The sequence below is a fragment of the Mesoplodon mirus genome, assembly GCF_964341445.2.
Source record: "Mesoplodon mirus genome assembly, chromosome: 9".
Classification (NCBI taxonomy): Eukaryota; Metazoa; Chordata; class Mammalia; order Artiodactyla; family Ziphiidae; genus Mesoplodon; species Mesoplodon mirus.
This window is the reverse complement of record NC_138985.1, coordinates 100,854,615-100,867,311: the sequence shown is the minus strand read 5'-3', so window position 1 is coordinate 100,867,311 and position 12,697 is coordinate 100,854,615. Positions and strand designations below refer to the sequence as shown.

Genomic DNA, 12,697 nt, shown 5'->3' with positions numbered 1-12,697 from the left:
TTGTAACATTCTTTACTTTAAAGTCTATTTTATCTGATACGAGTATTGCTACTGTAGCTTCCTTTTGATTTCCATTTGCATGGAATATCTTTTTCCATCCCCTCACTTTCAGTCTGTGTGTGTCCCTAGGTCTTAAGTGGGTCTCTTGTAGACAGCCTATATATGGGTATTGTTTTTGTATTCATTCAACAAGCCTGTGTCTTTTGGTTTGAGCATTTAATCCATTCAAGTTTAAGGTAATTATTGATATGTATATTCCTGTTATCATTTTCTTAATCGTTTTGGGTTTGTTTTTGTAGGTCCTTTTCTTCTCTTGTGTTTCCCACTTAGAGAAGATCCTTTAGCGTTTGTTGTAGAGCTGGTTTGGTGGTGCTGAATTCTCTTAGCTTTTGCTTGTCTGTAAAGCTTTTTATTTCTCCATTGAATCTAAATGAGATCCTTGCAGGGTAGAGTAATCTTGGTTGTAAGTTCTTCCCGTTCATCACTTTAAGTATATCATGCCACTCCCTTCTGGCTTGTAGAGTTTCTGCTGAGAAATCAGCTGTTAACCTTATGGGAATTCCCTTGTGTGTTACTTGTTGTTCTTCCCTTGCTGCTTTTAATAATTTTTCTTTGTCTTAAATTTTTGCCAATTTGATTACTATGTGTCTTGGCGTGTTTCTCCTTGGGTTTATCCTGTATGGGACTCTCTGCACTTCCTGGACTTGGGTGGCTATTTCCTTTCCCGTGTTAGGGAGGTTTTTGACTATAATCTCTTCACATATTTTCTCTGATCCTTTTTCTCTCTCTTCTCCTTCTGGGACCTGTATAATGCTAATGTTGTTGTGTTTAATGTTGTCCCAGAGGTCTCTTAGGCTGTCTTCATTTCTTTTCATTCTTTTTTCTTTATTCTGTTCTGCAGCAGTGAATTCCACCATTTTGTCTTCCAGGTCAATTATCCGTTCCTCTGCCTCAGTTATTCTGCTATTGATTCCTTCTAGTGTATTTTTCATTTCAGTTATTGTATTGTTCATCTCTGTTGTTTAATTCTTCTGGGTCTTGGTTAAACATTTCTTGCATCTTTTTGATCTTTGTCTCCATTCTTTTTCCGAGGTCCTGGATCATCTTCACTACCATTATTCTGAATTCTTTTTCTGGAAGGTTGCCTATCTCCACTTCATTTAGTTGTTTTTCTGGGGTTTTATCTTGTTCCTTCATCTGGTACATAGCCCTCTGCCTTTTCATCTTGTCTGTCTTTCTGTGAATGTGGTTTGTGTTCCACAGGCTGCAGGATTGTAGTTCTTCTTGCTTCTGCTGTCTGCCCTCTTGTTCAACACTTTTTTTTACACTGAGGGGAAACCTGTATATTTTTCACTTATGCTCGAGGTTTCAAAACTTATGCTTTTGTTTAAAAATAGTTTCAGCATGCCTTCACTTGGCCTGTTGGCCGTTTATTTTCAAGCAGTGTCCAGAGCATCTAGAGGTGACCTGTGGGCTTAGAGGGAGGGCATGAGGGATCTTAGTGTGTCTAACTGGAGAGTTCTTCCCATCCATTCAGCCCCTCTTCATCTCTTTCTTTGCCTTAAAAAAAATTTTTTTTTAAATTTATTTTTGGCTGCATTAGGTCTTCGTTGCTGCATGCGGGCTTTCTTTAGTTGCAGTGGGTGGAGGCTACTCTTCATTGTGGTGTGCGGGCTTCTCATCGCGGTGGCTTCTCGTTGCGGAGCATGGGCTCTAGGCATGTGGGCTTCAGTAGTTGTGGCATGTGGGCTCAGTAGTTGTGGCGCACAGGACTAGTTGCTCCGCGGCATGTGGGATCTTCCCTGACTAGGGCTCGAACCCATGTCCCCTGCACTGGCAGGTGGAATTCCAACCACTGCACCACCAGGGAAGACCCTCTTTGCTTTTTTAAAATTGAAGTTTATTAGGATTATTTCTGTTATAAAAGTAATACTGACTAGAGAAAATCCACGTTACAGAAAATACAAGAAATTGGAGAACATTACTCATTATACCAAGATCCAGTCTCTGTTAAAGTGTTTTTCTTTCTTTTTCTCTATACATTTAAATATTTTTCTTCTTTGCAGTTCTGGTTACTTAAAATAATTCATTGTGGTAAAATATACATACCATACAATTTACCCTTTTAACCATTTTTCAGTCTTCTCTTCATCTGTTTTTTTTTTTCTTCTTTTTTTTTGCGGTACGTGGGCCTCTCACTATTGTGGCCTCTCCCGTTGCGGAGCACAGGCTCCGGACGCACAGGCTCAGTGGCCATGGCTCATGGGCCTAGCCTCTCTGCAGCATGTGGGATCTTCCCGGACCAGGGCACGAACCCGTGTCCCCTGCATCGGCAGGCGGACTGTCAACCACTGCACCACCAGGGAAGCCCCTCTTCATCTGTTTTTAAAGTGGGAACTAATTCCGTGAAGGCAGCAGCTTTTTCTTCTCCTGACTCTTCATTTTCTTTCTTCATCAGAACTGAAAAGCCAGAAGCCTTAATCATTCACCGGTACTTGCCAGCAGGTCCACAGTCCCCTGGTCTTTTGTTATCTCAACAGTGTAATTGCCTTGCAACTAAATTTATATCACTTCAAATGAGCATGGACATTCAGAGTTGCCATAAGTGTTGTCCTCCAAGCTCTGTAAATTGCTACTGGCCTACCCACGTCAGGCTTCTCCTGTCCTTTACCCTGTCTTACTGAAGACTTTGAAACACCTTTAGACAAAACAGGGCCATTTGGGGCACAAAGTGTCATAGTGATTTTCATATCTTGCCTACGGATATTTGTCATTTTTAATGAGGCTGAAGGAGATACTACTTAACCCAGACAATTTAAGCTTGAATAGTGACATTTCAAGTACTCTGCCATGGAGTTGGGGATGTGTTTTTGGTCAGGGGCCCATCTGATGATTCTTTAAGAAATCCCTAATTGTGATGATTTGCTTTCTTTACAGTGACTTTATTTCTTAATTTTGCTTTTCCTTCTGTTCCAGGGGCAGCACCCAGCTCGGGGAATGAGCAGCATTCGTCAGCCTCCATCTTTGAGCATGTGGACAGGATCTCCCGCTCCTCGGAGGCCAGTCGGCGGGTCCCCAATAAGATTCAGCTGATTGCCATGCAGCCCATCCCAGCACCTCCAGTTCCGCACCCCATACTGGCCGACCGAGTGGCCGAAACCAACAAAATTAACAAAGAGGTATTTGGTTTTATGAAAAAATACATTAATTTTAAAAAAAGGGCTTCCCTGGTGGCGCAGTGTTTGAGAGTCCGCCTGCCGATGCAGGGGACACGGGTTCGTGCCCCGGTCTGGGAGGATCCCACATGCCGCGGAGCGGCTAGACCTGCGTCTGGAGCCTGTGCTCCTCAGCGGAAGAGGCCACAACAGTAAGAGGCCCGTGTACCGCAAAAAAAAAAAAAATGCTTAAAAATGAAGTTAGTGTCAAAAATATGAGCTAAAGATACGAGCTGCTCACAGATGTTCTTAATTTTAAATCTGGTACTCAGTGTTTTTAGATCAGATACCATTTAAGGACACTAGTAGGCACACTGGTGGATGTGCAGGTTAAAGACCAGGGGCGGCTATCCTTAGAAAGTCCGCCTTAGCCCATGGCTGGGGTTTGGGGATTTGGATCTTGGAAAGATTCCCACCATTCCCAGAATGGAGTGGCTCGCTGTGCCTGCACTGTTTGTACAAACAACATGATTTATGCTGAACAACTCTTGCTTCTGGGAGTCTGGGATTTTGGTACATGCTAGGCAGAGGGTTCGTATGTGACCGGCCTCCAGTAAACATCCTGGGCATTGAGTCTCTAATGAGCTTGCCTGGTAGACGTTTCACATGTGTTGTCACAGCTCGTCGCTGGAGGAATTCACATCCTGCGTGACTTTTCTGGGAAAGGACTCTTGGAAACTGTGCCTGGTTTCCTCCAGACCTCACCCTGTGTGCCATTCCTCTATGCTGATTTTGCTTTGTACCCTTTTGCTGTAATAAATTGCACTTACATTCTGAGTCCTGAGAGTTCTCCTAGTGAATCGTTGAATGTGGGGTAATCTTGGGACCACAGTAGACTCTGTGATCCCTGATAGATCTGCTCTGGCCCCAAACATCCAGGTAAGTCTCGGGAAGAAAATGTATTTCCAGTGACTCCTGGAACAGTGAGTTAGATCTGCTTTCCTCCTAAGATTTGGGGAACAAGAAGGCCAGGTCAGGTCACTGTTAACTTGAACTTGAGGAGTTTGACCTGGGCTGGACCATGAGTGGAATGAATGCTATTTAGGGGTGCACACGTGGTAACATCATGCCTGTCAGTTTCCTGCTGTAAGAAGTACCTGCTGCTGTTGTGAGTTCTGCCAGGTGAGCTAATAATCGATGCAGTTCAGTCCTTAAAGTGGATCATCTCACAGAAGTCTTAGCAAGAGTTCGTACACATTCTCCTCTCCACACCTCATTGGCTCCTTGCCAAGGACATGACCAGAAGAACGTGCGTCATGGATTCAAGGTGACACGTGCTGTCCCTTCTCACGGATGCTCAGGAGCCCTGACCCTGCATGACCCCGGTCCTAGCCTAGACCCATGACCCCATCAGTCCTGTGTTGCACGTGCCTCACACGGCCATGAGTAAGCACCCTGGAGGGGGTTCTCCGTGTGGCCAAAAAAAGAAGAGAAAGAGCTCACCAGGCCTCACAACTGGATAGCGCTCATCGCCACTTTTTTCTTTTACTATCTTTAAAATGTATTTGATGCGTGCCTATGGTATAGGAAACATATATATTGATTACAAAGCATAAAGTGAAAACCCAACTTAAGAACAAGAGCATTATCAGTACTGGTGCACCTACCTATAGGCTCCATACATCTCAGTGGAAATGTTTTCTTATTAGGAGGTTCTGGTGCAGATTCCTAGCATGTCTTGGTCCTCCTGTGGGGACCTCATATATTTTAAAGAACAGTTAGATCCTGATAGAGTAAGAGCGGCTTCCTGCATCCTCCTGCTGGGAAGTTGTCAAGAATCTCATCCACCTGACCCTCCCTCAAGCAGTCACAAGGAGCGTGTGGCTCCTCGTCCACCGTGCCGTGGCCAGGAGCGTCCCACCTTGTCTTAGACGTTGCTCCTGCTCTCTTCTCCCAGTCAGATGCCTAGTTTGGTTTCCCTTTTTCCCTCTGTCTCCATCTTGCTTGCTGTTAAGTCCTCTGAAGCAGGGCTAAGGGCTTAGAAAACAAGGGGATGCACCTCCATGAAGGAAAGCATTCCCCGTCTGCTCTCCCCGACAGCTCAGCCGACCTGCCGCTCCCGGAGCTGTGGCCTCGTTCCCCCAGACCTGCATCTGCATTCCTGCTTCTGGCCCTTAGCACCTTGGCGCCTGCCCTGCACACCCTCTGCCCACTTCTCTCCCTGCCCTGCTTCAGAGCCAGCCGGCTCTTGGAGACCTAGTTCAGGCCCCTTGTAGCCAGTGAGGATGTGTTTCCATACGTGTCAATTTTCCTCTTTGAGGAGGGGTGTCTCATGGCAGGGGGCTTGTTTTGGTAACACTAAACATCATTAGTAAATGGGTATTATATAATGCAAATATCTTCTTTCACTCTGTCTTAATTTAAAAATCTCTAAAGTAGTGATATTATTGGGTATGGAAAATATTTACTCTTTTCTCGGGGAGTATGACATATAGTTGTCACTGTCCCTCAGCATTTTCAAAGTTGCCACTAGCCTGTTTCCTGGGTTTGAGTTCTTTTGCCCTGTTTGGGGGCAGATACCATGGCATCCCGCGTCCCACCCACCACGTGGAGTGTGGGGATACAGCTCCGGATGATGGAGGTTCCCCGCGCCCCGTGTGGGTGTGCCTGTCCCTGTTACCCCTTTGGGGCCTCGTGGGAGCCTAGGACAGCCGGGGGCGGGGGCGAGGAGAGCCGCAGGAAGGCCTCCCAGCTGCTTTCTCTGCGTGGTCCCAGAGACCGTCAGAACGTTCCGTCTGTCTCGTTTCCCAGATCCAGACAGCGCTGCGGCACAAGTCGGAGATCGAGCACCATCGGAACAAGATCCGGCTCCGCGCCAAGCGCCGCGGGCACTATGAGTTCCCGGTGCTGGATGAGCTGTCGTCGGGAGACACGCGGGAGCGGCACCGCGTGTACCGCAGGGCGCAGATGCAGATCGACAAGATCCTGGACCCCACGGCCAGTGTGCCCTCTGTGTTCATAGAGCCCAGGAAGAGGTGGGCCCCGAGCCGGGCCGGAGGCCCCTGCTGCAGGGCTACAAGGGCTTGGCCGTGGAGGGGGCGGGGAGAAGTCTCTGGAAGCGACTCCAGGCTGGGTTGGCTGGGAGGCTGCCATCCCGCCTGGAGGTCACCTGTGGTGAAGGCTGCATTCATTCCGCCCCAGTGGCCCCGGAGCATCTCCCTGGGTTTCGTTTCTCCTGGAATTCAGACTTCTGAAAAGGTGGCGCCGTCCTTCTCAGAGGGCTCCAGGGCTGCTTCTCCCTGCCTCTCTTCTTCAGCTCCCACCCGCAGCATCTCCACCTCCCGTGCTTGGTCACCAGTTCGGCCGGGTGCACAGCCGCTCTCAAAGAGTCTCGGTCTCTTGGTCTCCCAGGCCCTTGCCCCCTAATGCAGAGGCATTTTCTGTAAGATCAGCTCTCATTCGTGTCTTGCTCTGCTCACCCCTGTGCTGGCTTGGGCTGCCTGCCGGGTGGACCCTGGGCTCCTGTACCTAGCGGGGCACTGCCTTTCACTCAGCTGCTCCCCCCCTCCCAGCAGCACAGAGGAACTGCCGCCCCCTAGGCGGTGGCCTCATTACGCCCCAAACATTCATCTGCATTCCTGTTTCTGGCCCTCCACACGGTCCTGCCTGCACCTCACACTCTCCCCACTTCCCTCCCCGTCCGCAGATCCTACTCATTTTTCAAGACCTAGATCAGGCCACAGGTAGCCAGCGGTGATACTATTCTCTGTTGTTCCATGTGTTTAGTATAGTCTGCCCAGGTGGACTGTGAGCTTTCTTAGAGCAGAGACTGTGTCTTACACGTTGTTTATATCCTGTGGGGTGTTTACTACAGTGGCTAGCAGGTCCTAGGTGCTCAGAAAATACATGGTGTTTAGTTGATGAGCCCATGGCCGGAAGGTTATTTCCTATGAAGATAACCTCTCTTTTCTCCTGGCAGCTCCAGGATAAAACGTTCTCCTAAACCACGCCGGAAACATCAGGTCAATGGCTGCCCCGGAGATGCTGAGAAGGACAGACTTATCACCACAGACAGCGACGGCACTTACAAACGGCCCCCTGGTGTCCACAACTCTGCCTATATTGGTTGCCCGGTGCGTAATGCTGAGCCTTGCTTCTGGTTGCTCTTAGGGAGAGGAGAATGAGCAATGATGGCTGCTGCCCTGGGTGATGTTGATGCCCAGTAGGTGATGCTCCAGGGCCAGCTAGGTTGTGAGGCATGTAGGGTGGGGAAGGGGTGGGCACTTCCTTTGAAGAAAGACTCGAGTCATAGAGACCAAGGGGCTGCTGGGGGAGCCCTCTGGAAACACACTCTGTTTTTACTTCCTATAAGCAAACCCTGTCCTCTCAGGCTTCAGAATGGCAACTTCTCGAGGTTAATTGGAAAACAGAAGTGTCCAGAAGGTTTCTTTTTTCTTCCCGTCATCAGAGAGTTGTTTGGGTTTCATGGTGGTAGGAGGGACATTTAGGGTTTTGTCCCATCTTCTGTTCTTGGAGTGCTAAGAGGATATTACATTTGCTAATATATGTATCTAGTTTTAATGGAAGAAAGAGCTTAATGGAAATTAAGGAATAGGGAGTTAAACAATTTTTTCTAAAGGAAAGGGGCACAGAGTTGCTTGTAGTGTTAAAGCAGACGTTGACAGCATTAAGACACATACAGACCCCACTGAGCAGGGAAGAAAGGGCCAGCCTCCCCAAGGGGCTGTGAGAAATACAGACACAAAGACACCCCAAGACAGAGCAGGAGCCCTACGTTCCCAGTGTGTCTAGCAGCACTGGGACACACAGTGCACGTCTGTAGCCCTGTGCCAGGGTAAAGCCCTTTCTCGTTGCACAAGACCACCTTTCTCCTTCTGGAGGCAAAGTTACAGACCCATCCTTTTTAGAGAGAAATCAGCAAAAACACATCCTTGGAGAAGGAGTTTGTGATGTACATGATCACTTCAGTTAGAGCTTATGTAACCAGTGATTCCTTATTTGAGTTTTATATTTTATCTCTCAAATTACACAAATAACTAACACTGAGAGACACTAAACATAATTACACATATGTGCCAAATACCATACTGACATTGGGGCTAAGTATAATTGAGTCATGATCATCCGAAAGAACCAGGCTTTTCCTTTGGAACTTACTGTGTTTCTGGTGTCCTGAGACTGACCATCCCTTCGTAACTGGCTCATGAGGATTGGTGTGATTCCCGCGGGTTGGAAGGTCTACAAATTAGGCTGCTTTGCTCCACAACAGAATGAATGCCTGAGGTGGGGGAACCTCAGGCAGTTCTCACAGTAGATGGCGCTCCTGAGCCGCTGCCATGTTTTTGGACAGGTGTTTGGGCGTCTGTGGTGTTTGGCTTGATCTGGGGAGGGCTGTTCCCTTGGCTCCCCAGGATGGTCCCCTGGAGCTTTCGTTTTTGTCTCATACGGGATCTCAGAGATCCTGTTGTGTGAAACCAATGAGCAGAAGAAGGGGGAGCATTTCTTCTTCCCTCTTAGCTTCCAGAGCCCCAGGGCTCCTTCTCTGAGACAAATCTGTAGGAGAGCCTTTGCAGTCCCGCACGTTATTTTTTCAGTAGCCCCGAGTTCCATCATCCAATGCCACTGAGTTTTGTGAGGGAATAACCTGTCCTCCCCTTGCCCTCTCAATGACCATAAATCAGGCCTCTTTCATGGTGGCCCAGACTATCCTTTTTCTCCTTGCTTTTTTTCTTAGTAGAAAGCACAGAGGTTCCTCCCTCAGGTGGTGGGAAGAAGCCCTTCCCTGGAGAATACTAACTCAATCAGCTGCTTCATCCCACGTGGCTCCATTTTTCAAAGATTCCCTAATAAGAAATTCTTCCTCAGATGGACTTTTTACTTTCTCTCCCTAAAAATTCTGAAACATATATTTTCTTTTTTTTAATGCTTATATTGTATGATTTTTGTTTATTTTTTATTTTATATTGGAGTATAGTTGATTTACAATATTGTGTTAGTTTCAGGTGTACAGCAAAGTGATTCAGTTATACATATACATATATCTATTCTTTTTCAGATTTTTTTCCCATATAGGTTATTACAGAAGATGGAGTAGGGTTCCCTGTGCTGTACAGTAGGTCCTTGTTGTATATGTTAATCCCAACCTCCTAATTTATCCCTCCCCCTACCTTTCCCCTTTGGTAACCATAAACTTGTTTTCTAAGTCTGTGAGTCTGATGAAACATATACCTTCACAGATAATGCCTTTTGGGGAACTCACCTTTTCTTAGGTAGTATTTCATCTTGAAGGTTATACTAAACATACTTTTTTTTTTTTTTTTTTTTTTTTTTGCGGTACGCGGGCCTCTCACTGTTGTGGCCTCTCCCGTTGCAGAGCACAGGCTCCGGACACACAGGCTCAGTGGCCATGGCTCACAGGCCCAGCCGCTCCGCGGCATGTGGGATCTTCCCGGACCAGGGCACGAACCCGTGTCCCCTGCATCAGCAGGCAGACTCTCAACCACTGCGCCACCAGGGAAGCCCTAGATATACATGTTTTTGAACTATCTTGAATTTTATGCTTTTGCCTCAAAATATCTTCTTCTTTGAGCTCTCTTCTCCTGAGGTGAAAGAAATATTTCTGGACTTCTTGTAACTAGGGCTACCACTATAATTCAAGCCTCAGCAAACATTGACCCTCAGGCAAATCCAGCCTGCTGTCTGCTTTTGTAAATAAAGAACACAGCCACACCCATCATTTTTGTGTTCTCTATGGCTGCTCTTGCTACAGTGGCAGAGTTGAGTAGCTGTATGGCTCACAAAGCCTAAACTATTTACTCTCTGGCCCTTTATGGAAGTTTGTCAATGCCGATATAATTTATTATCCAAGCCAAACACTTGTGAGGGTGAAAGGAGATGCTGTTAATTATCCTGGGACAACAAGCATGAACTGAACTTGTCCTGGGCCAACCATGGTGCATGATCACTCTTTTATAATACGAAGGATTGCAAAGAGGCACCAGAATACATCATCTCTGATGACTAAAGGTAAAAAAGTTCTCATGTATTTCTGTGGAGTGATAGGTGAACATGTATCTGTGCAAAGGAAACAAGTTGAATATCAAAGTCGTCAAACTTGGGGGCTTCCCTGGTGGCACAGTGGTTAAGAATCCGCCTGCCAACGCAGGGGACACGGGTTTGAGCCCTGGTCCGGGAAGATGCCACGTGCCATGGAGCAGCTAAGCTCGTGCGCCACAACTTCTGAACCTGCGCTCTAGAGCCCGCGAGCCACAGCTACTAAAGCCCGCGCGCCTAGAGCCCATGCTCCGCAACAAGAGAAGCCACAGCAACGAGAAGCCTGTGCACCACAAGGAAGAGTAGCCCCCACTCGCCGCAACTAGAGAAAGCCTGTGCGCAGCAACAAAGACCCAACGCAGCCAAAAATAAATAAATAAAATAAATTAAAACAAAGTCGTCAAACTTGGATTCAAGAGAATGGAATTCAAATTCCAACTCAGGGATCTTGGGTAAATCTCAGCTTCTGAAGATCACAGTTATTCATTTCTTATTAAGTACCATCTACATGTGAAACACTGTGCTGGATGTTGGGACATAGGAAAATGAACAAGACCTCTTCTTGGCCTGCAGGTTGCTAATAGTCTAGCCTGCGAAGTGTGGAGGCAGCAAGAAGACCAGAGAACAGGAAGCTCTGACATCACGGCTCTGTAGTTCTTTGCCTTCTTGGCAGGATTCGTGGGATCAGTGAGACTCCAAGAGGACCTCTCTTCACACCTTCACAACATGTCTCTCTTGCTGTAAAAGTTAAACCTTCTTTAAAGTTATGACTACTGAGGGTGAGACTGGCAGTGGCTATAGCTCTTAGGGACTCTCTTCAAGTGTATGTAGGGTTTGTCCCCCACCTTGAAATCTCGGTTTAGGCTGTGACCACACCGCTCTCTTCCTTGCAGTGCGGTTACCCAGTCAGCTACTGGAACCACCGTCAGGAACATCGCTTCTGGCTTTGGAGAGACCCTATTACTTACCAGTAGGATGTTTTTACAGACTTGCTTCTCCTCTTCTCCATGAAGTGTTAGGTTGGGGGCTCTCTACTGACTACGTTCTTCCCCGTCTGCTCCTCGAGAAAACCAAGAACGGAAGAAAGGCACGAGTGTGGGCCTTTTTTTGCACCTTGTAAGGAGAGGAACACAGAGTCTTTCCAATACTACGTCATAAACCAGAGACCTTAGGGGCCCCAACTCCTTACCTTGATGACTAAGTCATTTAGTAGAACTTTACTGGGATATTGTGTTTCGGAGAAACAGCCTCACAGGACTAAGTGTGTATTGTACCTTGGAGTGAGACCATCCACTCGCTATTGGGAAGGGCAGAGCACCTGCCCGTCTCAGGGGCGCAGCCTCTACCCAATGGCACTTGTTTCTGTAGAGGGTGAGGGCCCCAGTGATGCCAGGGCTTCCAGGTCTGCCAAGAGAATCCAGAACTCTGAGTTTTAGCAGGAAATTTTCAGATGTTAAAAATATTGCCCATCTATTTTTTAAAGACTGGTGCGGGCTATGCAAAACAAGTCTGTGAGCCGTTGGTGGGTTTGCCAGTCCGCTATCTGGTGTTCTCTCTGTTTGGAGTTAAGCAGCTGCTGCTGTTAAGTGTTTGACGCTGGTGTGAATAGTAACGGATCATTGCTGGACAGACCATAGTCATTACGAAGCATTTTAGACAGTTGGCTAAGAGGAAGGACGTGTCTCTGCAATAGAGATTTTCTTTGTAAGGGACTCACTGATCCAAAGAGATATGGGAATGCCTTCCTTTGGCCCTCATGTAGAGTGATCCAACGAGCAAAGCTGAACCGTGGACCAGTAGGGCAAGCAGAGCATTCCAGAAAAAGACACTTACACTTCTTCATGGAGGGCATGGAGTCACCAGCCCCTTGAGCAGAACCTCTTCTCTTTTCAGTGTGTCAGTTGTAGTCATTGTGATGTTTGGGCTTCTGGGGCCACTGAGACCAGGAAGGCCTCTTCTTCCATTGGTCCCTTGCTTTGTCTCTTACAGTTTACCGAGTGTATATTACGACAACATTTGGCTCAGAAGGTAGTATCAGGAAATAAGATTTTTAAAAAATCTTAATTGTTACTTATGTCCCTGCCTCTTTGACAGTGGTATAGAATATAATTTTTTTTTTTTTTTTTTTTTTTTTGGCGGTACGCGGGCCTCTCCCGTTGTGGAGCACAGGCTCCGGACGCGCAGGCTCAGCAGCCATGGCTCACGGGCCCAGCCGCTCCGCGACATGTGGGATCCTCCCAGACCGGGGCACGAACCCGTGTCCCCTGCATCGGCAGGCGGACTCTCAACCACTGTGCCACCAGGGAAGCCCCTAGAATATAATTTAAACTTGTTGACTCATGTTATCCAGGGATACCACCATTTAAAAGAAGTTAGCTTCTGAACAAATAATTGACACTATTTACTCTTTGTAAAGAGTCGTAATAGGTATTAAAATGGTTTATACACACATAGTTGTAATATCGTGG

At 47.2% G+C, this 12,697-nt stretch overlaps 1 protein-coding gene across 3 annotated transcripts in view; it reads left to right on the top strand.

Moving 5' to 3' along the window:
- Window positions 1-12,697, top strand: part of KIAA1549 — a gene marked incomplete at its 5' end in the record, with an annotated part of 151,119 nt that overhangs the window by 102,487 nt on the left and 35,935 nt on the right. For all 3 annotated transcript variants that reach the window (XM_082631834.1, XM_082631833.1, XM_082631832.1), the window contains 3 exons: window positions 2,977-3,179; window positions 5,967-6,190; window positions 7,135-7,288. In XM_082631834.1, the coding sequence (XP_082487960.1) occupies window positions 2,977-3,179; window positions 5,967-6,190; window positions 7,135-7,288 (581 nt within the window). The remainder of the gene's footprint in view (window positions 1-2,976; window positions 3,180-5,966; window positions 6,191-7,134; window positions 7,289-12,697) is intronic.